This window comes from Nilaparvata lugens, chromosome 9 (assembly GCF_014356525.2).
Source record: "Nilaparvata lugens isolate BPH chromosome 9, ASM1435652v1, whole genome shotgun sequence".
In the NCBI taxonomy this organism is placed as follows: Eukaryota; Metazoa; Arthropoda; class Insecta; order Hemiptera; family Delphacidae; genus Nilaparvata; species Nilaparvata lugens.
The window spans coordinates 14,885,273-14,912,192 of NC_052512.1; the positions used below are offsets into that span (position 1 = coordinate 14,885,273).

The 26,920-nt window shown below is 34.6% G+C and overlaps 1 protein-coding gene across 2 annotated transcripts in view; it reads right to left on the reverse strand.

Annotated features, from left to right (window-relative positions):
- The window catches only part of LOC111053501, a 191,262-nt gene extending 179,547 nt beyond the window's left edge, over nt 1–11,715 (reverse strand). The window contains exon 1 of one of the 2 annotated variants that reach the window (XM_039435528.1): nt 11,531–11,709. In XM_039435528.1, the coding sequence (XP_039291462.1) occupies nt 11,531–11,592 (62 nt within the window). In that variant the 5' untranslated portion in view covers nt 11,593–11,709. Of the gene's footprint in view, nt 1–11,530 lie in introns of both variants that reach the window. The other variant, XM_039435527.1, reaches the window with a different exon arrangement.
- Between the last annotated feature and the right edge of the window lie 15,205 nt (nt 11,716–26,920).

The window sequence follows — 26,920 nt, forward strand, 5'->3', positions numbered from 1 at the left end:
GAAAGTGATTTGAGAACAGAAATACTGATATGAAGTGCATCTAATGGGTGATGAGTACAATTTAGTTGGTGATGATGGTTGAACCTGAAAATTAGGTGTTTTTCACAATACAAGGAGCATTGTTGTCAGGTGTACCTGGGAATCTACATGAGATAGAGCGCTCTACCTGATCTCAGATTGTAGAGCACAAAAATACGCACAGAGGGATTTTGAATTATACATCAAAATCGTAAAAATCGAGAGATATTGTTGATCAAAAACTAAAATTCATCAAAATTGATTTTTCCTTCAAATTCCACTCATTTTTGAAAAATCATAACTCAGTACTCATTGGAGATAGAGAGCTCCGAATGATCTCATTGCATTCAAAATTTTATAATATAAAAAAGCGAGAGCAAATTTTTCTGTCCGATAACGAGATTTGGCAGAAATAGCTAAAAACTGGAAAATGAGCCGAAAATACGAGGTTTTTGGGCCAACCTGTATCTAGCACAAGGAAATTTTGAATTAAGTAATTGGTTCTGAACTCCTCTCATGAACCCAAATAATATATAAAAAATCAGAACTACAATATAAATTGCAAGCACACCCCCTTTTTTATGTCTATATATTGACTGGACTACTTCTTCACATTCAAAGATGGAAAAAAGTGTAGTCAGTACGCTTTTGAAAGATAATACCGGTTCCATCTCCTTTTACAAGTGAAAACGTATTATAGTGACTCCATAAATAGCAGATTCGCAAACGGTATGTATTAATATATGCGTTTTTTCAAATCCATTAACTTGATTGTAATTATAGGAATTTAATTTGTTGATTCCTGGATAAAATTTGAAATAAAAATGTTACAAGTGATAAACAAACTATGCCGGTTGAAAACATCACAGTGGTGGCAATCATATGATTCGCCACATAATTATGTTGTAAGTTGGTTGAATTCTAAACATTTTTCATTTTCAAGTTTTTCAACATTTTTTGAAAATTTTCAATTCAAACTTATTTTGTGTTCAATTTCCAACTATCTATGTTGGAATTCATCTACATTATATTCATCTATTTATTTTATATATTTGAATCTATCAATAATTTAAGCTTAGATGTTTTTAAAATTATTCCTATCTTCTATCTATCTATAGACTACTACCAGGAACCCGTGCTTCACAAGGAACTATTTTCAAACTTGATAATCTGAAAACTTGACGTAATGAAATTTTGAAGAATTGAAAATAGGCCTATAATCATCCTTGGTTAATAAGGAATCTAGCCTATATTATGCAAAATTTCAAGTTAATTAGTCCAGTAGTTCAGACGTGATGATGCGTCAAACATAATTTTCCTATACCGTACGTGTATAAGCCAACTCTTTATTTTATTATAGATATGGTTCACGACTGCAAGAGATAGGAGTGTGAACAGGATAGTTGTGAAACTATGATAGCGCCAGAAGTGTCTCAAACACAATAGTAGGTACTACATGAACTTTTTGAAAGTGATTTGAAAAAAATGTTAAAACAACAGAGCTGAAAGTTGTCAACCTCATCATTCTACCTCCATTTAGAGAGGCTTTTGTTTGAGCTGAATGAAATCTTCTATCTATATAAATATATATTTCTGATCACAAATTTTAATAGGGTGGCTGATAATGATTATTTAATTATCCAATCCATTTCACAGACCTATGTTTTCGAAATTGTCGGCCTAGCGGCTACCAAAGAACGGAGAAATGATCATGATTCAAGATATATAGTGAGATAATATGATTCAACATCTAAAGTTACCAGCTGTAATAAACACGTCACCCTATGATAAATTGTGTAAGCTACTGGTATTACAACGGTAGTTTGGAGTTGAAGTATAGTTGATTGGTACCAGCTGTAGATAATGGTTCCTTAGAAGACCTATACAAATAATTATCACTTCCCTATCATTGAGTACAGTAACCGGAAAATGTTGGAAAAAATTATTCTCCTCATGGAAGAGAGTTGTTCATATTGCATTCATTATTGGCAGAGTATTTTTTTTTAATTTAGCTTAGCACGTATTCATCCTAAAATGGAAGATGGAAAGAATATGTAATTCTGTGTGATTCATCGTACATCGCATATTTCGTCGACCAATCAACAACTATGAAAACATTGAATTCATCTTTGAAACACTGATTTATCCTGAATAGTTTTTTTCTTTAATCAAACACTTTACGGTTAGATATTACTACCAATTGATTGAGAATAATATGTTTTGGGAATAAATGATGCTGCATGACTAAGCACATAGGAAGTCTGTATTCAGATGTAAAATAAAAAATTGATTGTCAGATAAATTTCATGATTCAACAAATAAAGTAAAGTGTGACATGAGATACAATGACTCTTTGGCGGTACGAAGTTCGCCAGGTAAGCTGGTTGCGAATAAAGCTTTATTATTAATAGTCAACGCTGAAAAAAGACAGGCTCTATCACCAGGAATACTATAAATTCTTTGAAGGACCAAAAAGCCATTAATTTTGAGTAGTTCAATCACTTCCATTATGGACACTGGATACAATATGGACAATCAATACGTATGAAATTCATTAGCTACAAAATAAAAAACTTCGATTGAAGTGACCCCGACTACGGGGTCACTCTAAAAATTAGTACGATCTACCTCCTCTGGAGGTGAAAAACCGACTTCTCTAGTTCAGTCCAGTAATACCACTCTCTAAATCCGTTCAAAATATCTCAAAATCCGTTCTTAGTGCGCGTCTAGCATGTTTCAAGAATATTTGTGCAGAGATTTAAGCCTGTAGGCCAATTAGTTTGAGCTGTAGTGTGATTTTACATGAAAATTTTCAAAAAATTCCCTCTCCTGGACCCTTCTCTGCTCCTGGTCGGAGTTTTCCTGCATAGATCTAATTTTTTCGTAGCTGAACAAAAAAGTTCCTCATGACTTTGCTGTGCAATGAGCGGTTGAAAAGTACAAAATTTTTGGGAGGCCCCAGCTGCCTCAGGGGGGACATTTCTGAAAATCCTTTCTTAGTGGATGTTTTGAGGCTATCATAAACAATTGTACAAAATTTCAAGTTTGTGGGCTCAGTAGTTTGGGCTGTGGTGTGATTTCAGTCTGACGGGGCTTAGCCTTTTATAGATATAGAGATAAAAGCGAAATGGCACTCACTCACTGACTGACTGACTGACTGACTCACTCACTCACTCACTCACTCGCAGAACTAAAAATCTACCGGACCAAAAACGTTCAAATTTGGTAGGTATGTTCAGTTGGCCCTTCAGAGGCGCACTAAGAAATCTTTTGGCAATATTTTAACTCGAAGGGTGGTTTTTGAGGGTTTAAAGTTCGTCTTTTAGCATGTATATTTTTCTTATTCTCTTAATTATAATTGAAAAATGTCCATACCGTATGTATGGTATAGAACTATAATCTAGAGAGAGTACAACTTCGAAACAGTTGTTAACTGGCAACTATAAATTAATAATATTTTGTCAGGTTGCCATTTAGTTGAGTTGACATTGTTAGGTTGGCACCAAGTTGAAGATTGAAATGCATTCATCGCGGAAAAATTGATTGGGCACTGCTACTTCAATCAGAGCTATTCCTGGGAATATTATATTACTAGCCGTCAGGCTCGCTTCGCTCGCCATATCCGTTTAGCCAGACGTTTAGTCTGGACCCCCGACTGGATCATCCTAACATATGATCGTCCCACAAATTAAAAATGCAGGCGAGCGAAGCGAGCCGGCTGATCTCATTCTTGGACGATCCAGTCGGGGGTCCAGGGGGCGGAGCCCCCTGGCTAGACGGATATGGCGAGCGAAGCGAGCCTGACGGCTAGTTTATAATATAAATCATCCATGATTGCTCCTGCTCAGTGAATATTTAGCATTCCATAGTTCATAATGTTTCCTTCTTTAACCTCCAGTATCAGCCTCCTCATCTTCTCCTAATCATTTTACTCCATAGTCTCTATAGCTCCTACCCTTCATAATTCGTTATAAGGTCAAATACGGATTATAGAAACTCTACTGTATAAACTATCAACCGTGACCACTATAATAATAGTCACTGTTTTCTGCCTCCCTCTGCACTCCTAATATTGATCCTATTATATTAAGCGAGAAATTTTTGTATATATCTGGTTATTTTTATATCTGGTTATTTATGTTTCACGGATCTCGAAAACTGCTTCAAGATTTAGTAGGTTTATGATATAAAGATTGGATTGCACTAGGTCTCATTCTTTGGAAAACTCGCTGAACGACATTAAAAGGATAATTCATCCTTGGAAAACAGATGATAATTTCGTCGTCTCTCGATAACATAAGATGCGTGTGCCTGTGTGGGAGAGAGACAGGATTTTTTCCAGTTGTGTAATCATAATCAATCAGCGAGAAATTTTATCTAGCTAGACAATTATTTTTAATCGATTTGATCAACATAATCTGATTTGTTGACATGATATGATAATCCTCCTAAACTAGAGTATATCATAATCTTCAAAGTTGATCATTATTTGTCAATTTCAAGTGATTAGTGAGTGTTATTTTGTTATTCTATTTGGTTTGTATATAATCTAAATAATACATTTTTTGTTTTCAAATGTTTGAACAGAAAATTGAACCTGAATTCAAGTGTATGGAACAACCTACTTTCTGGACTATTTATAGTGTATAAATCAAAATTCGGGAAAAAAAAGTTTTGGGCTGTGCCTGTTAGTACTTCCCCAATAATTCTGAAGAATTATTGTGTTCGGTTTATCAAAAGTCAATGGATAAATAACGAGCGAAGCTCGGTGCCCCGATCTTACTCATAATATTGATAGACAGGTCTTTTGACTGACAGTTCACAAATGACTCATTCCATTCTTTTAGTTCTCTCCCCCCTCTCCATTCATCATCATCAAAGGGTTGAATGAATCAGTTCCTCGGTCGACCTTGCGAGCTTATAATTCAACTGTTATGTTACGCGGTTTGTAATAATTAATTGTATCCAGTGACGTATGCGGGAAATGGGGATGTATACTACAGATAGCACTTCAAAGCTGGTTCACTTTTTCATCTATTTTCTGGCTCTAAATTTTGTAAAATTATTCAAAAAATTCAAAATTCAAAAATCTTAGTTTCCGTTGTTTTTGAGTGAAAATGGACTAAATTTTAGTAAAGTGAAATCATAACCCTATTTTGGACTTTTAAAATGCTATCTAAATTTGGGAGAGAAAGAGTACAAGGAGTATCCTTAATTTTCTCTCCCAATCAGTGTTTCTTTGTGAAAAATATATATAAATAAATAAAATTATTATGAAGAAATTCAATATAGCTTATATTGCTCTAGTTGATTATAGTTTATTCCGTATCATGCATAACCTTAAACAAAGCTCCAACCTCCAACAGCTTCTTCTAGAGAGTAGAGAGTAGCCCCGAAAACTTAAAAGTTATGATGAACGGGCGCAGTTTCTACCATGGACAGGAGGGACATACGGACATATCCCCTAATATTTGAAAAAAAAGATTGTATCCCCCCCCAAAAAAAAACAATGTACACTCAAGTAAAAATCATGTAAATTTGAAAAAAATGTTAATCAAGTTAAAACTAATAGTCCAGTCACTATATACATTGATGCATGCAATTTATATTGTAGTTCTGAATTCTCAATATATTATTTGGGTACATAAGAGAAGTCCAGAACCAATTTCTTCATGCAAAATTTCCTTGTGCTAGATATGGGGTGGCCTAAAAACCTCGTATTTTCGGCTCATTTCCAGTTTTCAGCTATTTCTGCCGAATCTCGCAGTCGGACAGGAAAATTTGCTATTGCATTTTTTAGATTATAAAATTATGAATAAAATGAGATCATTCGGAACTCTCTATCTCCAATTGAAAAAATCAATTTTGATGAATTCTAGTTTTTGATCAACAATAACTTCCGATTATCACCATTTAGATGTATAAATCAAAATCCCTCTGAGCGTATTTTTGAGCTCTACAATCTGAGATCAGGTAGAGCTCCCTATTTCATATAGATTTCCAGTTACACCTGACAACAATGCTCCTTGTATTGTGAAAAACACCTCATTTTCAGCTCCAACCATCATCATCAACTACATTGTCCTCACATGATATTAAGCACAATGACATAAGTTCATGAGATTATGTTCTATGAGAATAACCTGTTAGATGCACTCCATTTCAGTATTTCCTAGTGGAGAGGCGCGCTTAAGGACACCTCAAGGATCAAAATTTCAAACACTTATAACTTTTGACACAAAGCTCAGATTTCATCGACTACACTTCATTCTTCTCGGCTCATCAAGGTGGTTCAAAATCATGCATCATAAGACTAATTCGGTCGAAAAATGGAGAATTTATGGTTGAGTGTACTCAAGTCCATATTCCAATACACAAAAAATATCGAAAATACGAGGTTTTTGGGCCACTCTGTATCTAGCACAAGGAAGTTTTGCATAAAGAAATTGGTTCTGGACTTCTCTTATGTACCCTAATAATATATTCGAAAATCAGAACTACAATATAAATTGCAAGCACACCCCCTTTCCATGTCTATATTGACTGGACTATAAGACTATAAAGTTGGTTGAAATAGTACAAAATTTAAGCATTCTAGCTTGTTATCTATTAATGAGTAAGCCTTCTGCAAAATCACTATTTTTCCATAAACAATTGAATGACTAATAATAGAATTCTACTCCATTCCATTCTATGTGTTATTTAATAGAAAACCCCATGAAATTTCCAAGGCAAAATCGAAATAAGTGGCCTAATGATCACCAAAAAAACTTGAATTGAATGTTTGTTTGAAGGTATATCTTCAAAATTTTTGACACCCCCCGGTGTCACCCTCAAGGTTTAGGTGCTTCCTACTCTAATGCTATGATCCCCCCGAAATTTTTTTTCTGGCTACGCCACTGGTTGTATCCCTTTATAAATTATGTTTCTTGCTCTAGAAATTGTTGATTATCGTTCAATAATCAATAATGTATTGTAATCAGTTATATCGGGTAAAATGTACACAACCTTTTTCGTCAAAGCTTGACGTTTTCCACCGAAATATTCAAGGCACGGTTAGTGATTTTATGAGATACTCTAATTATTTCGAATCTATGACCCGTATCTATGTGTATGAATTGTTGAGATATGTGTTTTTATGAGATTATGCATTGGTGATGAGGGGTTGAGATGGAGTTTTCTGTTGAAAATTGGAAGAAAATGAGAACAGGAAATTTCCATTTAGATTGTTCACAAATCAAATTGAATAGCAAAATAACACTCACTAATAATCACTTGAAACTGTAAAATAATGATCAACTTTGAAAATTCTGATATACTTTAATTTAGACCATGTTATGTCAACAAATCAGATAACTCGATCTCAACTTGATCAAGCTATCTGATTTGTTGAAATTTCTAAATAATATTTCTCATGAATGAGCTGATTGATTAAGAGCCCCCCAGCAGCTGAGTGCATCTCCTAAAAATCTAGTATGGCGCACTCACACAACTTTTCTTGCCGTTATGAAAATTAATCACCTGACGCTAGTGTTCACGCGCATCTCAAGTCTACTATTCAAAGATCTGAGCCAGCTGGTGACAGGACAATAACGCTGTAGACACATGGGGTCTGCTATCTCTGCATAGTGAATGATTTAATAGAATCAACAGTTGCCAACAGTTTGCAATTGAATAATCACATTTTCTCGAATTTCGAGCTTATTATTTTCAATTTTAGGTGGAAATGTTACTGAACATTAATTGTAGAGACTTTCATGCTCAATCTTTTCCACTTGAATTTTTTCGTTTTGATTGTATCTGAAGCCTGATAATTTGTAATGTGAAATCAATCTTTGCATAGATGGGGCGGAGCTCCTGGAATAGTCACAGATATGGAACTTGTGACAGTTGATAGACTTATCAATGACTATTCAAGGTATAAATTTAATCAAGATCGTTGAAGCCGTTTTCGAGAAAATCGCGAAAATCCTTGTTTTTGACATCATTTTTGCCATTTTAGCTGCCATCTTGAATTGCATTCGATTGAAATTGATCGTGTCGGATCAGTGTATTGTGAGGACAATTTCCGAATTTCAAGTCATTCCGACACTCAAGTCACATTACAAGTCAATTGGGAGAACACACACATACGGACTAATACCCAAAAACCAATTTTTTGGACTCAGGGAAATAGGGATATAGAAATTTACAAATTGGGGTACCTCAGTTTTTTTTTGGAAAGCAATACTTTGCTTACCTATGGTAATAGGGCAGGGAAAGTGAAAAATGAGACACAGATGCTGTCTCATTCTAAAGTGAATTGTCTGTTTTTAAGGGGTATTGACAACTTCTGTGTCCCTTTTTTTCAATTAAAGAACTTTTGAAGATGATAGAACGAAGATGAGGTGGAGGAGGAGGAGGAGGAGGAGGAGGAGGAGGAGCTAGCGGAGGAGAAGGTGGAGGAGGAGGTGAATGAAGAGGAGGGGGAGGAGGCGTTGGAAGAGCATGTGCAGTAGGAGGAGTAGAGGGAGGAGGAGTAGGAGTAGGAGGAGGTGGAGGTGAAGGAGGAGGAGCAGCATGTGGAGGAGAATGAGGAGAAGGAGGAGCATGTGGAGGAGGAGGAGCATTGGAAGAGGAGGAGGAGAAGGAGGAGGAGTTTGTAGAGGAGGAGGAGGATGAGGAGGTGGTGGAGGGGGACGAGGAAGAGGAGGTGGTGGAGGGGGACGAGGAAGAGGAGGTGGTGGAGGGGGACGAGGAAGAGGAGGAGGAAGAAGAGGTGGTTGTGGAGGGGGTCGAGGAGGAGGATGAGGAGGAGGAAGATGAGAAGGAGGAGCATGTTGAGGAGGAAGAGGAGGAGGAGAAGGTGGTGGAGTAGGATGAGGAGGAGGTGGAGGAGGAGGATGAGGAGGAGCATGTGGTGCAGGAAGAGGAGGGATAGGTGGAGGAGGAAGAGTAGGAGGAGAGGAGGAGGTGGAGGAGTAGGAGGAGGTGGTGGTGGTGGAGGATCGGGAAGAAGAGGTGATGGTGCGGAGGAGAAGGAGGAGGAGGAGAAGAAGATGAGGAGGAGCAGGAGGAGGAGGAGCATGAGGAGGAGTTGGAGTAGGAGGAGGAGGAGGAGCATGAGGAGGAGGAAGAGGAGTATGATAAGGATGAGGAGGAGGAGGAGGAGGAGAAGGAGTTGCTGTTGTTGAAGAAGAAAATCTAAAGAGGAAAGTTGTGAAATATTCCACAGCTCTGTATTATGGACAAAATGAATGACACCATTCAGATTGAAACTAAATTGAAACTACATAATTTTATATATCAGCATCAGAATCAGGGTCCGATTAAAAATATAATTTTTGTCGAAAAAATACTTGTCAGCTGTACTTTTACGAGTAAAGCTGCGTTTACACCAGAGTTAATAACACAAGTTATTAACAAAAAATTGTTAAATTGAGTGAATCATCAAAAGTTTCTCTCAACTGAAAAGGCTAAAGCAAAGGCTAGAAATAAACTTACTACTGGTGATATTTTTCAAAGTTTTATACTATTCGATTTTTATACTATCAAACTATCAAAATGAAAAAGTTTCCTCATGAAAACATTTTTTTCCAATCATTACTTTTTAAGATATGAGCACCTAAAGTTCAAATTTTTGGGACAGAACATTTCAAATTTGGTTAGAGATAAATACATGAGATTTATAGGATGAATTGATTCTTCATGGTTTTGTTGATCTAGTAAACCAAAAATTCTCTGAAAATATCAATTTTTGAAATAGTTATTCAATTCACTGAAAATAACCAAAAATAACTTTTTGTTGAGTAATTTTTGGTAAATTGAATAACTTTTTGAAAAATTGATATTTTCAGGAAATTGATGTTTTACTAGATCAATAATACCATGAAAAATCCATCCTCCAAATCTCATGGATTTATATCTTACCGAATTTGAAATGTTCTCTCCCAAAAATTTGAACTTTAGGCGCTCATATCTTAAAAAGTAATGATTGGAAAAAAATGTTTTTCTAAGAATACTTTTTAATTTTTGACCGAGCGAAGTGAGGTGTAAGATTCAAGTCGACGGTTTGGCATTTCTCTTAATATTTAAATGTTTATATGTTGCGCATTTACGGTGAAACGCGGTAATAGATTTTCTTGAAATTTGACAGGTATGTTCCTTTTTGAATTGCGTTTCGACGTATATAGGCCTACAAGGTTTTTGGAAATTTTGCATTTCAAGGATAATAATATAAAAGGAAAAAGGAGCCTCCTTCATACGCCAATATTAGAGTAAAAATCAGACTAAAGAATTATTCATCATAAATCAGCTGACAAGTGATTACACAGATGTGTGGAGAAGCCAGTCTATTGCTGTATTTCCATAAGGTCTATAGTTTCAATCAGGTAGTTTTGGATGAGAATAATGTGTGAGGTTTACTGTTCGCAGTACTACTAGTTAACTTCAGTGAATCATCAAAAGTTTCTCTTGAATGAATTAATAACTTATGTTTTAAAGCTGTGCAAAGGCTAAAAATAAACTTTCTACAGGTGATATTTTTCAAAGTTTTTCGATTTTTATACTAACAACCTACCAAAATGGAAACGTTCTCTAATGAAAACATTTTTTTCCAATAATTTCTTTTCAAGATATGATCGCCTAAAGTTTGAATTTTTGGGACAGAACATTTCAAATTCGGTAAGTGATAAATCCATGAAATTCTTCATGGTTTTGTTGATCTAGTGAACCAAAAATTTTCTGAAAATATCGATTTTTGAGAAAAATATTCAATTTACCAAAAATAACTCAGCTAAAAGTGATTCTTGGTAAATTGAATAACTTTCTTAAAGATTAATATTTCCAGAACTTTTTTGTTTAACTGTCTTGATTTTTTGTGAATAAATCAATAATACAATGTAGAATCTATCCTCTGAATCTCATGTAGATAAATCCATAATACAATGAAGAATCTATCCTCTGAATCTCATGGATTTATCTCTTACCGAATTTGAAATGGTATGTCCCAAAAATTTAAACTTTAGGTGATCATATCTCAAAAAGTAATTGTTGAGAAAAAAAGTTTTTCTGAGAAAACTTTTTCATTTTGATAGCTTGATAGCAAATCGAAAAACTTCGAAAAATATCACCAGTAGAAAGTTCATTTTCAGCCTTTGCACAGCCTTAACAGAAAATTCCTTGTTATTAGAGAAAATGTTGTTAACATATGTTGATGACTTTTGTTATCAACAAAAATTATAATAACTATTTGTTTTTCATGGCGGCAGAACCTCCTTCATCAGTACAGGGAAACTTCCCTTGCATAAGAAAAAGTGAAATAAAATAAATTTGAGAATTTGAGAAATGTGTTTGTGAGAATTTGTGTGAAATATTATTGCCTCAAACCAATACAAAAAACAATACATTATTATATGATGAAATGAATATAAATGAGACAAGTTGGTTTATATGTGTTAATTATATTGAGATGTCATATTCAAATCAGTTCACAATAGATAAAATATGTTTATAGAATTTATTTTGCACTCACCTCACGAAAGTGATGAAAGCTGATAGAAAAATGAGAACCAACTTGAAATTCTCACTTTTCATCGCGAAACACTTTTAATTTTAACAACTTTCGCGACAAAAACACTCAACAAGTAAAGTTTATCATTGAGAGCAGACTAACTGTGTGACAAGATATGTTGAAACTTCATGTATTCAATATTGAATAACTCGTATTCAAAGACAAATGCTTCTTTTATTTGGATTGCCTTACGTATATCGATACATCGATGTTTTTAAAAATCGATATATCGATGTTTTCATAACGATGTTTTAAACATCGAAGTTTCAATATCAAACATTGATGTTTTTAACATCGATGTTTACTGTTCGATGTTTTTAACTTATCGATGGTTTTACCTACACATCGGTCATCCGATGTTTTCCCCAACTAAAAAGTAAAAACAATTCTAATTTTTTAATTTGATTTAAGTTTTTTTTCTGTTTGGAGAGGATTATCTTGAGAGCAATAAGCAATAGTAACAGAATATAATCATTATCTTTGACATATTTTGTGTAGTATTCTGTATTTTTTTCATGTATCACTCTTGTGAAAGAAAATCTCGCATAAGTTTTGACTTCCTGCAGATTGTTATTTTTATTCTTCAATCAGGCTCAGGCTTTTTATGTGAGACTGTTGGATACTCTTGAAGATTTACATTACTTCTGTGGCCCGTGTCAAGGTTAGATACTTATTTAGTATTGAATAAGAGGTCAGATTCTTCGTTTCTTAGTAAGAAAGAATTTTTTCTTATTACAATTATTTCCTCAAAATGCGTTTAACACTAATTAATCTAGCTCTGGAAAAGAGGTCCACGTAATGTAAGGAATGCAGATATCCATATGAAAAAACTTAATCCATTTTCATTTCCTAAAAAATCTATCAGGTATTGAATGAATACGATACGAGTAATGATGATTGCTAAAATTAGCTTAGGATGAAATTTCAAGACCGAATCTTCGAGGATATCCCGAAAGGTTTCTGACTAAACTATGAAGATGACAAATCTTGTGAACTAGAGTTAATGTAACTTTCTAGTCACAACCTGACTTCAAATATTCGAAAGAGTGTTACTTGAATACCACAAGTCCAAAATTGCTGAAATTCCAGTTAGTAACTGTTAAATAAATAAATAAATAGATTTTATTGTCGTAGACCAATATAGGTAATTGACAAAGTCATAGTAATACAATTACAAAATAATAGAGTCACAGCAATAGTTTAAAGTCACAAAGTAGAATAAATTACATCAAGTAGAATCGAAAAACTCTGTCAAACAATAGAAAGGTCTTAAAAGCAGCCACTCAAAATTTATTTTTTTTTAAATAACAATATTTTCACAACATTTGATATCCAATGGCAACTTATTGTATATTCTCAAGCCTATATGCTGTCATAGTGTTTCATGCTTATGACAAGACGTTCATATGGAATATCAATGAGGTCTTTTTTCCTGGTGTTATAAGCATGAATATTGGATCGTTTATTCAAGCTATGGAGATTCTTTCTAGTGTGCATGATTACTTGAAATATATAGAGATTTATGCTTGACAGTCATTATTTTTGTTTTTTTGAAAGGAGGTCGACAGTGATCTAGATACCCTGCACCGGTCAATATTCTAATAGCCTTTTTTTGCAAAAGCAACACCTTATTGATGTGGCAGCTGTTTCCATATACTAAAATTCCGTATGAAATTATGCTTAGGAAAAAAGCAAAATATGAGTTTCTGAGGTATTTTTCCGGTACAAGATTCTTCAACTGCCTTAACAGATAGATAACCCTAGATAACCTAACAGAAACAAAATCTATGTGGGGTTCCCAGGTCAACCTGTGATCAAACATTAAGCCTAAAAACTTTAAACTATTGTTATTGTTGTGTGTATAGTCCCTGAGACCAAATGTCATAAGCTGAGTTTTATCCTCGTTTAGTTTAAAGCCATTCGCTGTGAACCACTTGGAAGCTTCCGCCAAGGTATCAGCTGTCATGTTGTGTGAAGTGTGTGCATCTGAATGAAAATTAAGAAAAGTGGTGTCATCAGCATACAACACAGCCTTGCTGTTGATTGTGAGAGGAAGATCATTTATCATCAATACAAAGAGGAGTGGTCCCAATATTGATCCTTGGGGGACACCGTACTCTACTTTAGCAAGATCGGATCTCTTATTTCCTACACAAACAACTTGCTGGCGATCGCCAAGGTACGATCTAAAAAGACTAAGGCTCCTTCCACTGACTCAATAGTAAGCTAATTTTTCAAGCAAAATATCATGATTCACGCAGTCAAATGCCTTTCTCAGGTCACAGAAGGCAGCCTGAGCAAAGCACCTGTTTTCAAAAGACTCAATTACAAATTTTATTAGTACATCAAAGGCGTCAGTAGTGGATCTTCCCTTCACTAAACCAAATTGATGCTCAGACAGTACCCCAAGATTTACTAAGTATTCATACACCTGTATATACATGACAATCTCTAGAACCTTGGAGAAGACAGGTACTATTTGGATGGATCTATAACTGGAAGGTTCCTCTTTTGAGCCCTTCTTATGAAGGGGAACAACTTTGGAGACTTTTAATACATCGGGGAAAACACCCTGTGTAATACACCTGTTTATAAAAAATGGTCAGTACTGGCACTACAGAGTGAGCAATAGTTTTGAGAAGACAGCTTCATAGACCATAGAAATCTTCACTCTTCGAAACTTTAAGATTATGAACCACTTTAAAAATCATCTCTTGACTCACCTCATGAAAAAAGAATAAGCTATTTTGCACTTTATTGACATTATCATTGAGCAATGCACTGGCTGTAAATGATGGCTTGTCTATCTTCTCGTGCACATCATCTACTGACTGAATGAAATAATTATTGAGTTTGTTTGGTTCAGGAGTAGATAAGTTTACAACATTCTTGTTGAAGGATAAAGTTTTGATAATTTGCCATGCTTTCTTACATTTGTTAACAGAAGATTCAATGATTGATGCAACAGAATCCCTCTTGGCTTCATCCAATGGATTTCTGTACAGTGCTCTGCATCTAAGATAAAGTGTTTTTGAATGTTCGGTTTTTTGTTTTTCGAAGTTTTCATGTAAGAGAGTGAGTAGAATCTTAATCTCACTAAGTTCAGGTGTGTACCAGTCAGCCTTAGATTTGAAATTCTTTCTATTATTAACTTGGGAAACTTTTTCTCTACAGGTCTTTCTAGGGATAGTTAGATTGAAATAATATAAAACTGTATTGAAGTAGGATTCGAATATATCACTTGCATCTGACTTTTCCATGACAGCACTCCAATTCACTAAATTTAGAGACCGATTAAATTGTAGTAAATTTATCTTTAGTAACAGGTCTTGAAGTAATAGTGACAAAATCGTTAGAACTTGACTTAACAGAACCACAGGGCACACATATCGTGACACAATCATGATCAGAGTAGGAAGATCCTATAACACTTGAATTTGTCATATCAGGTTGAACGTTTGAAAAAATATTATCGAGAAAGGCTTGTTCTCTAGTTGGCAGAGTATTGAAAATACGATGATTAAATTGTCTCAATAGATTTTTCAAATTATTTGAATGAAAAGTTTGCTGATTGACATCAAAAGCAGAATTAAGATCTCTACCAAGAACAATAGAATGGTCATTATAGCATCGTCTAGACAAAAATAGAAGCAATTCCTCCAATTTGGCTAAAAATACTTTTGGGTCTCCACAAGGAGATCTGTACAATGATACGATAATGAGTTTCCTGGCTCCAATAATAGTACAGGTGGCCTCAAACTCACGTTCAATTCATAGAAAATTCAGACTCAATACTCGACTTTGAGAGTAAAGATTCTTACTGACAAATATTGCAACTCCGCTATTTTTGTGTAATAATCTACAGTAACTACTTGTTGCAATACAAACATCCATTTTACTATATACGATTTCATCAGTGAGCAACCAATGTTCACTTATACCTATGATATCAATATCTTCATTAATTACAAAGTCATTGAGAACATTTAATTTACCTCTCAATCCTTGAACATTTAGTAAGCAATTCTTGTGCAAGGAATTGTATGTTTTAATGAGTCTAATCTATACCTATTTGACCTTGCATTGTTGAGTTTAAACTACTGTGCACAATGTTAGTATCTACCACAGAGTCTGTTTTAATGAAACAAATAGCAATAGTTATTAATATTATGAAATATTGGAACAAATAGCTAATACAGATAAAATTGTAGTCACTTTAGAAGCTCTTCTTGTACTTTCAAGTATTTCGAAATTTATGAAAAATATGGTACCAATAGCTCAATCAACTTCTGAAAAACTTAATCCATTTTCATTTCCTGAAAAATTCTATCAGGTATTGAATGAATACGATATGAGTATCAATGATTGCTGAATTTAGCTTAGGGTGAAATTTCAAGACCAAATCTTCGAGGATATCCCGAAAGATTTCTGGATAATATTATTCTGGATATTTTTATTTTACTCTATAAGCTTATTAACAGAAGTGATGTGGGTTCAATGAAATCACCCTGTTCACCCTGTTTGGACCATTTTTAAAAGAATAAGTGTAAAGTATCATATACTGTACATTATATCATATCCACTGTATCAATATAAATACTAATAGAAATCTATTAATCCAACGTTCTCGACATGTTCTTTGAGTATTTATTCATTAGAAATAATTTGATCATTCTTATCATCCATTTAATAAGAAAGTAATATCATTAGTTCAAATTTATTCTCTTTACAAAATTTGGACAAAAAATACCGTCTTAATTTGTTTTATGTTAAACAAATATCCAAATCCATAAAACAATATTTTAGAATATTAGATTTTCTTTTTTAAATTCTTTTTTAAATATCAATCTCCATTGCTAAACGTCAAGTCTGATTACCTACAAACAATTTATATACTTTCAGCCTGGCAGCTGCCAATCAATGATATTTCTTTATTGTTACCGTAACTACTTTTCAAAAGCTCTGTCCCTTTCTTTTACATATACATGAAAAAGGAAATTGATTTACACTATCTGAGTCACTCTAAGGTGGAAAGTAAGTACTGTACATAGTCTAATAGTCTTCATAGTATCCTCCGTAGAAACTTAGGGCGATAGAACGCCCTAGATACCTTAATACAACTACGATGTTCAAGAACATCGGTGTTCAAAAACATCGATGTTCACTGTTCGATGTTTTTCACTCATCGATGTTAAGGTGAAAAAACATCGATGTTTACTGTTCGATGTTTTTCACTCTTCGATGTTAAGGTGAAAAAACATCGATGTTCAAAACATCGACATTTTATCTTCCGATACCCATCCCTAGATAATAACTAATAATAACCATCTAAGTAATTAATATTCAATATCTGCGTCATTCGCTCGGTATTGAAGCCTGTTTGTTCATGCATATTGAATATAAAATTATTGCTGTATCAGTCCAATGCTTTGTCATTTGGATTATCACTTGGATGTCTTTGTTTCGAAAGATGAACGAAATTCAAAATTATTTATTATTAAACGAAAAATTATTTGAACAAATTCAACTTTCAATTTATTTCCATCTGTGGTCCAAATTGTTTAATTTATATCTCGAAGACTTCTGCTATTACAAATACTGAAAACAGGGTAATATAGCTATAATGAGATCCACTTTTTAAAGTTAGTTGATCTCTTTTTTAAGAACATAATTGCCACATTTCGTTTTCCAAGGTTTTATATAATAGTATTATTGTAATCCTGTTCTTGCTATTTGTTTAATAATGATGAATTTCATCCCTAATATATTTTATTCCCCAAGGAAATTAATTTTTTTCTTGATTCAATAAAACACCAATATAAACATCATTGATTTTTACAAAAATGGTTGAAAATTAAACAATGATTTGTCATCATATTGGCGAAATTCAGTCCTTTATTATAGTTTAGTTTATTTATTGATATACATATGAAGGCTAACAGACATTACCAAGAAGAGCCTTTTTTACACAATTAATACATAACATACTACATAATAAAGAAAACTTAAAAGATGTGAAAAATTATGGAAAGGACACTAGAAGAGAATAAGATCCTATACTATTAAACGAGCAATTTCTGTTTATATGTTTAGATGTTCAATATCGGGGACCGAGCTTCGCTCTGGAGTACAAAAGCATGAAAAATTTATTACGGAAGAAAATTATAATAATATTCATACAGAAATGTTCTATCTAATCACTGTAAATTGAGATTAATTCCCAGAGGAATGCAACAATTTCCATCACAGAGGCCCAGTTGCACAAAAGCCAGTTAAATTTTAATCCTGATTAACTTCACATGAACCAGATCAGAGCAGACCATTCCAAAAAGATGGATCTACTGGAAATAATCAGGATTGAAAATAACCCGGCTTTTTTGCAACCGGCACTGAGTACCTGATTGAATGATTACAAAAGTTCAACAGCTGAGTCATAATTTTGACACAGTCCCACACACATGAACTCGCTTACTCACTTCCATCACCAACAGACGACGAAATAATTATCATCATCTGTTTTTCCAAGGATGAATAATATTTATCCTTTTAATGTCCTTCAGCGAATTCCCCCACGGATGAGACCTAGTGCAATCGAATCTTTATATAAGCCTACTAAGTTCTTAATTTCGTGGGAATCGTTGGAGCCGTTTTCGAGATCCGGTGAATACTAACATATAAACATCCAACATATAAACATCCAAACAGAAGTTGCTCGTTTAATAGTATGGAATATAATATATATATTATGTTTAAATGTTCATATGTTTATACAGAGTGTCCCACCAAGGTTGTAACAGCCGTTGACCATAGATTCTACACAACTTTTCTGATAAAAGATATTCAGTAAACGTTTTTCCTATCGACCTTAGTTTTTGAGATCTATAGATTTTTCGATATTTTCAGAATATGCCCACTTCCGGTCATTAAATACTCAATAGCTCGAAAACTACTGGTCGAATTTTAATTTCAAGGGTATTGTTGGGAAAAGAAAAACATTTAAAACAAGACAATTTATTGTAATTTTTTTTGCTGTTAAATATTTTGCAGTTTTTTATTAGGGCTTACACTTGAAAAAATGCTATTCTTCAATAATTCAAAGTGAAATTTCAAACCGTTTTTTCTCCGGGTAATTATAGTGGTTTCAATACTTCAAAAACTTCTCCTTTTTATAAGCTTTCGGATTCGAAAAGGTAAGTGTTCCATGATAAAGTGTTCAAAACTGCTAATATCTGGAATGAACATGTTCAAAATGAGGAAATTCACAAACAGCAAGCATCAAGTGGTGATCCTAGGGTAAAATCACCTGATTTCTCTCTGACAATATTCAAAAGTTTTAATCAACATTTTAACATTCTACAATGATATGACTTTTTCAATAACTTACATTATTCCCTGTACCATAAATTCTGAATAAAATAACAAGAAGTGTGTGTTTCGCCTATTTTCAGTATAGTTTTCAGTGTGCTTTCCAGTTAATTGGCATGATATGTATCAACTTTGGCCAGTAGAGAAGTGTTGGCGTTTATGATCATAAAATTTACCTTGATTGAGTACATGAACATGTTATTGGAGTATGGAGAGTGTGGATGCAATTCAGGAAAGGCAGAGAAAGTATACAGGAGACGTTTTCCTGACCGAAAACACCCATCTCATAACACGTTTTCAACATTGACAGATGTCAAGATGGTAAGGGTCTAGGATCAGTTTCAAGGTACGAGAGACTTGTCCTTATTTCTTATGCTTTTGAGAATCTTATTCTAAAGTATTTCGAGCAAAATCCTTGATCCAGCATCCGGTGGGCAGCTGAGATGATGGATGTTTCAAGAATGATAGTTCAAAGAATATTGAAGAACTTTCGACCATTCCATGATACCTCAGTTCAAGAGCTCAATGAACCTGTTACTGTTTCAAGGATGCAGCGTTTCCGTTGGATCTTAGCACAAGATTGTGTTTCAAACATCTTATGGACAGATCACAGATAAAAGTACGTTCACAAGAACTGGTGTTGTAAATTTCCACAATACACGTACATGGACCTTTCATTTTCCCTGCAAGAATAAATGGTGACGTTTTTATGGACTTTATAGTCAATGAGCTTCACGAATTGATGGAAGACGTGCCTCTAAATTTGAGGCAGAATATGTGGCTCTAGTTGGATGGCTGCCTCCCTTATTATGACTGTGCAAAGGCTAAAATAAACTTTCTACTCGTTTTTTTTTCAAAGTTTTTAGATTTGTATATTATCAAGCTATCAAAATGAAAACGTTTTCTCAGGTAAAAATTTTTTTCTCATCATTACTTTTTGAGATATGACCGCCTAAAGTTTGAATTTTTGGGACAGAACATTTCAAATTCGGTTAGAGATAAATAACTTACATGAGATTTATAGGATGAATTGATTCTTCATGGTATTGTTGATCTAGTAGGAGAAAAATTTTCTGAAAATATCAATTTTCAAGATAGTTATTCAATTTACTGAATATAACCAAAAATAACTTTTAGTTGATTAATTTTTGGTAAATTGAATAACTTTTTCAAAAATTGATATTTTCAGAAAATTGTTGTATTACTAGATCAACAAAACCATGAAAAATCCATCCTCCAAATCTCATGGATTTATATCTTACCGAATTTGAAATGTTCTGTCCCAAAAATTCAAACTTCAGGCGCTCATATCTCAAAAAGTAATGATCGGAAAAAAATGTTTTCCTGAGAAAACTTTTTCATTTTGATAGCTTGATGATATACGAATCGAAGAACTTGGAAAAATATCACGAGTAAAAAGTTTATTTTTAGCCGTTGCACAGCCTTATGCTAGAGACGTCCGTGGGTGGCTTGATAGCAATTATACTGGGTGGTGTATTGGCCGAGGTGGACCCGTAAGTTGGCTACCACGCTCACCTGATCTTACTCCAATTGACTTTTGGGGGTTTGTGAAAAGTATAAAGTTCACAGAGAACCTGTAGAGACCAGGAAGGAACTTATTCTCAGAGTTCGATTACTGAAGAGATGTCCTATTTTGGACACGACTAGCTTCAGGCAGTTCTTGCAATATTATAAAGTTTTCAAATTTTAACTAAATGAAAAATATTGTCTTCGATGTATCTATTTTACATTGAAGGAGACTATCTCAGTGTTGTTGAATTGCAAATAACCTTGGAGCTAGGGCCAGAATAAATTTGAATATTAATAATTAGTGACGTGGGTTGTTGACGTGAGTGGTTGAACTACATTCAAAACTGAAAAACAATCTTCAAGGCACGTGTACCATACTTGCCAATAATTTTTACTTGAAATATTACTGTTTCAAAACTCATGATGGATTTTCATCCATGGTTTTTCTCATTTTTTGTGAGAGATAGGAATTGCTCAAACTTCGTGACCTCATGCTCTCTGATGCGAGAAACACCAATCTTGAATCAGATTTGAAAAATTCCTCACCGTTCAGGAGATATGTCCGCCTAAAGTTTGAATTTTTGGGACAGAACATTTCAAATTCGGTTAGAGATAAATACATGAGATTTATAGGATGAATTGATTCTTCATGGTATTGTTGATCTAGTAGGAGAAAAATTTTCTGAAAATATCAATTTTCAAGATAGTTATTCAATTTACTGAATATAACCAAAAATAACTTTTAGTTGATTAATTTTTGGTAAATTGAATAACTTTTTCAAAAATTGATATTTTCAGAAAATTGTTGTATTACTAGATCAACAATACCATGAAAAATCCATCCTCTAAATCTCATGGATTTATATCTTACCGAATTTGAAATGTTCTGTCCCAAAAATTCAAACTTCAGGCGCTCATATCTCAAAAAGTAATGATCGGAAAAAAATGTTTTCCTGAGAAAACTTTTTCATTTTGATAGCTTGATGATATACGAATCGAAGAACTTGGAAAAATATCACGAGTAAAAAGTTTATTTTTAGCCGTTGCACAGCCTTATGCTAGAGACGTCCGTGGGTGGCTTGATAGCAATTATACTGGGTGGTGTATTGGCCGAGGTGGACCCGTAAGTTGGCTACCACGCTCACCTGATCTTACTCCAATTGACTTTTGGGGGTTTGTGAAAAGTATAAAGTTCACAGAGAACCTGTAGAGACCAGGAAGGAACTTATTCTCAGAGTTCGATTACTGAAGAGATGTCCTATTTTGGACACGACTAGCTTCAGGCAGTTCTTGCAATATTATAAAGTTTTCAAATTTTAACTAAATGAAAAATATTGTCTTCGATGTATCTATTTTACATTGAAGGAGACTATCTCAGTGTTGTTGAATTGCAAATAACCTTGGAACTAGGGCCAGAATAAATTTGAATATTAATAATTTGTGACGTGGGTTGTTGACGTGAGTGGTTGAACTACATTCAAAACTGAAAAACAATCTTCAAGGCACGTGTACCATACTTGCCAATAATTTTTACTTGAAATATTACTGTTTCAAAACTCATGATGGATTTTCATCCATGGTTTTTCTCATTTTTTGTGAGAGATAGGAATTGCTCAAACTTCGTGACCTCATGCTCTCTGATGCGAGAAACACCAATCTTGAATCAGATTTGAAAAATTCCTCACCGTTCAGGAGATATGTCCATTTGAAAATTTGCAAATTTTATGTTTGCAGCTTCATAGCTCATCCTGTATAGTAGATGGAGGTGCCAAATTTGGCTCCTTCATTTCTCAGGGCAAGCTTTTCCTATGGTGCAGGTTTCAGCCAAATCTGAGATAATTTTTGAATCAGTGTGTTTCACTGTCCATGGTTTTTCTCATTTTTTTGTGAAAAATAAAATCCCTCAAACTTTATGATTCAATGGTCTTTGATGAGAGAAACACGAATCTGGAATCAGATTTGCAAATTTCCTCACCGTTCAGGAGATATGACCATTTGAAAATTTGCAAATTTTATGTTTGCAGCTTCATAACTCATCCTGTATAGTAGTTGGAGGTGCCAAATTTGGCTCCTTCATTTCTCAGGTCAAACTTTTTCTATGGTGCAAATTTCAGCCAAATCTGAGATACTTTTTGAATCAGTGTGTTTCACTGTCCATGGTTTTTCTCAATTTTTTGTGAAATATAAAAATCCCTGAAACTGTATGATTCTATGGTCTTTGATGCATGAAACGCGAATCTGGAATCAGATTTACAAATTTCCTCACCGTTCAGGAGATATGACCATTTGAAAATTTGCAATTTTACTTTCCTTGTCCTATTACCATAGGTAAGGAAAGTATTGCTTTCCAGAAAAAATTGAGGTACCACAATTTGTCCCTGAGTCCACAAAAGTGATTTTTGGGTATTGGTCTGTATGTGTGTGTGTGTGTGTGTGTGTGTGTGTGTGTGTGTGTGTGTGTGTTGTGTGTGTGTGTGTGTGTGTGTGGTGTGTGTGTGTGTGTGTGTGTGTGGTGGTGTGTGTGTGTGTGTGTGTGTGTGGTGTGTGTGTGTGTGTGTGTGTGTGTGTGTGTGTGTGTGTGTGTGTGTGTGTGTGTGTGTGTGGTGTGTGTGTGTGTGTGTGTGTATGAGTGTATGTGCGTCTGTGTACACGATATCTCATCTCCCAGATAACGGAATGATTCGAAATTCATAACGTAAGGTCCTTACACTATAAGGATCCGACACGAACAATTTCGATCAAATACAATCCAAGATGGCGGGTTAAATGGCGAAAATGTTGTCAAAAATAGAGTTTTTCGCGATTTTCTCGAAAACGGCTCCAACTATTTTGATCAAATTCATACCTGAAATAGTCATTGATAAGCTCTATCATTTTCATCAAGTCCTATCTATATCTGTGAAAATTCCAGGAGCTCCGCCCCATTTATGCAAATTTGATTTTAGATCCTCAATTATCAGCCTTTATATACAATTTAAACAAAAAATTACAAGTGGAAAAGATTGGGTATGTTCAATAACATTTTCACCTAAAATTGAAAATAAGCTCGAAATTCGAGAAAATGTGATTATCCAATTGCAAACTGTTGGCAACTGTTGATTCTATCAAATCATTCACCATGAAGAGATAGCAGACCTCGTATGTCTCCAGCGTTATTGTCCTGTCACCAGCTGGCTCATATCTTTGTTTATAAGTAGACTTGAGATGCGCGTGAACACTAGCGTCAGGTGATCAATTCTCATAACGGCAAGGAAAGTTGTGTGAGTACGCCCATAGCCACCTCTAATACAAGACTGCGGCCTACGATATTGCAACGTCGCAGTGTAGGCCTAGAATCTAATAAGTTACATGATTTGTGGAAAAGATCAGCTGGTATTCTTCCAAATCATTTTCACCAATAATGTATTAGATTCTAGGCCTACACTGCGGCGTTGCATATCGTAGGCCGCGGCCTTGTATTATAGGTGGCTATTGCGCGCCACACCAGATTTTTAAAAAATATTTTCGATGGAAAAGCTATAGCTCGGTTTAAGACCTTCAATGATGTATCATGAGTCATACTTTTTAGATGACTTTTAATCTTAATTGTCCTGTTAATCTGCACAATGCACGTTTTCCAGTGCTTACTGCCATTGAGTCAAACATCACCAACATTTTAAAAAAAAACAACGTCCATTTACTAAGTTGTTGTTTTATTTACAACTTTTTCACACTTCACATCCAAATTATCTGATCTTCTGAAATGGATAAATTGTTAATCATTTATTTCCTCTCACCCTTAGTAATCGAAATCGTTCCCTCAAGTCACAATTTTACATCACCATGGCTTCGGTATTTATGATCGATCGAATTTGATATAGATTAGTATCATTATTATTTATAAAATTGTCTTGGTACATGAAGAATATATCAATGAAATCAATTCCTCATGTTGAAGCCAAAATTATATTACTATATCATTCATTCAATTATTTATGGATTGAGACTCCAAGTCTTCTCTGCCAAACAATCCTTCGAATAGATAGGATTATAAATACCGTAATATGGATTCATTTTTTGGATGGCTTGTGTCCATCTGATCAACTCTATTAGAGAAGGAATAACAAATCTGTCAGTAATGATAATTATTAGTGTGACACTTGTCTGCACTGCAAGCGCCTTAAGCCCGGTTCACAGGTTTAAACTTATCAGTCTTGCATGATCATGCCAGATTTCATAGATAAGACTGTTTGAACAGAAGATTTTAAGTTAGGCATGACTAAAACCTGGAAAAGTTTGATTAACTGTTCATTGTGAAGTGCTTATCTGAATAAAACAGATTTTTTACTCAAACTTGAACGTGTGTACGCAACATCCAATTCAGTCTTATTTGTCAAATCTGGAATGATCATGCAAGACTGGCGATAAGTTTGTGCATGTGGACCAGACTTTAAAGCATTATTTATATTGTTTTGAGTGGAAGTTGCATGACAACTGACAAGGCATTCTCTATTCAAACGATGTTGCATGTTACAATAAGCACCGAACATGCAGTTGCAACGTAAGGCCCAATTCACACAGAATTCTTAATTCACAGAAGACTAGAGTGAGGTGGCGCGGGCGTGGCACTGCTTTTTTGCCACTTCCACGTCACTGCTATACAGTGTAAAAATAGATGGTCTAATGCAAGAGCTTCGCCACGCCTGTTTTGTTTGCATTGAACCATATTCTTATTTATAGGACTTGGAACGTCAGCGCCACGCTACTTCTGCTCCACTTCTGTATGAATTGAGCCTAGGCCTACCAGTGTTGCTGGATATTCAGACGAAAAAATAGTTTTGAGAGAATTATCAATCAACAAGCAATTTTATGGGAAAATTTCAAGTTTTCCACTGAACAAATTTTAGTTCAACAAAAATTTTATTCATTCCTCTTGGTATACCACAATAGATAATAATCATTAACAATCAAGTTGTAGGCATCATAATCCTAATAATAGTTATTTATACTTTATATCCAGATATTTATACTTTTGACTTGAAGCGTCGCCTATGTCAAGAAAAAAATAGAAGGAATGAATTTTCCAGTAGCTTTTTGTTGGAGAGGTCAATCTTGCATAAACCGTACGGTAACGTACGTATTTTAGCCATTTACTAGCTGTTTTACCCCCAAACTATGCTCTGTTGTACAAGCATATACCATAATAAAGCCAGTAAGGACCTATGATATACAGACCAACAACTTTTTAGGGTGTCTGTAAAGGTAAGATCCAAGATCGAACATGTCATACAATGCTTCTAAAATGTTACGTACTAAATAAATACCGGTAATGATAAAACAAGGTCGGCTACTGGGAAACATCGTTTATATTCTCTTTGGTATGTCATGAACAGCTATCTTTACAGAGACTACAGGATTGGTTTCAATGCTCAAAACGAAGAGATTATTTGCATTAGTATGGTGTTTGACTTGTAACTTACGACAATACTGTAGACTATTTTTGTAGTCTCAAACACTGGAAGGATTTTACTTCAACCTTAAAATTTCTTCAACTTTATTTTTTGTCTTTGATGTTATAATACAGACCTTTTTTCATATTTTTAAAGAAATATTCAGAAAATACTTGCAAATTCACAGGTTTTACAAATATTAAAATTGAATCATATAGTTATTGAAATTATATTGACAAAACGTCTCTTAGTTTGCTTTATTCAAATTTTTATACTTAATAAATGCGTTTACTTTAATTCTTGCAAGATTGTGCTTAGTAAGATGGACCAGAGGACCACAACGAGGGCTTTCCTCCAGACTGCAAAGTCTCATCTTGAAAACAGATAGCATCGTCAGGTCCTTTCTTTGGGAGGAGCAAAGTGACAAGCATTGTCCATCAGACATGTTGGTGTTCCGCAGGGCTCACTTTTGGGTCCCTCTGCAGTTTTTGATAGCCATCACTTGAGAGCACTTACATATGGCACCAGCACTATAGTTTCTTCTGATCCGAATCCAACACAGGCTCTACAGGTGGCAGAAGTTGTCGTCGGAGAAGCAATAAGATGTGGCTAGAAGCGATCAAGCTCCAATTGAATATTGACAAGACTTTCTTCATTGGCTTAGCATAGCCATAGCCACCTCTAATACAAGGCCGCGGCCTACGATATTGCAACATCAAAGTGTAGGCCTAGAATCGAATACATGATTGGTGAAAAAGATCAGCTGGTATTTTTAAAAATCTTTTTCGCCAATCATGTATTAGATTCTAGGCCTACACTGCGATGTTGCAATATCGTAGGTTGCGGCCTTGTATTAGAGGTGGCTATGGCATAGCCCTGACCCTCATCAGAGAGTACGTCCATCCTGGGATCATTGTAATCGATCCTAAGCTCACTTGGGATTGCCACATTGAGAAGGGCTATTTGGGCTATGTTAGAAGCTGGCAAGAGTCACCTTTACCTCTTCTATATAAGGAGGCTGACATAG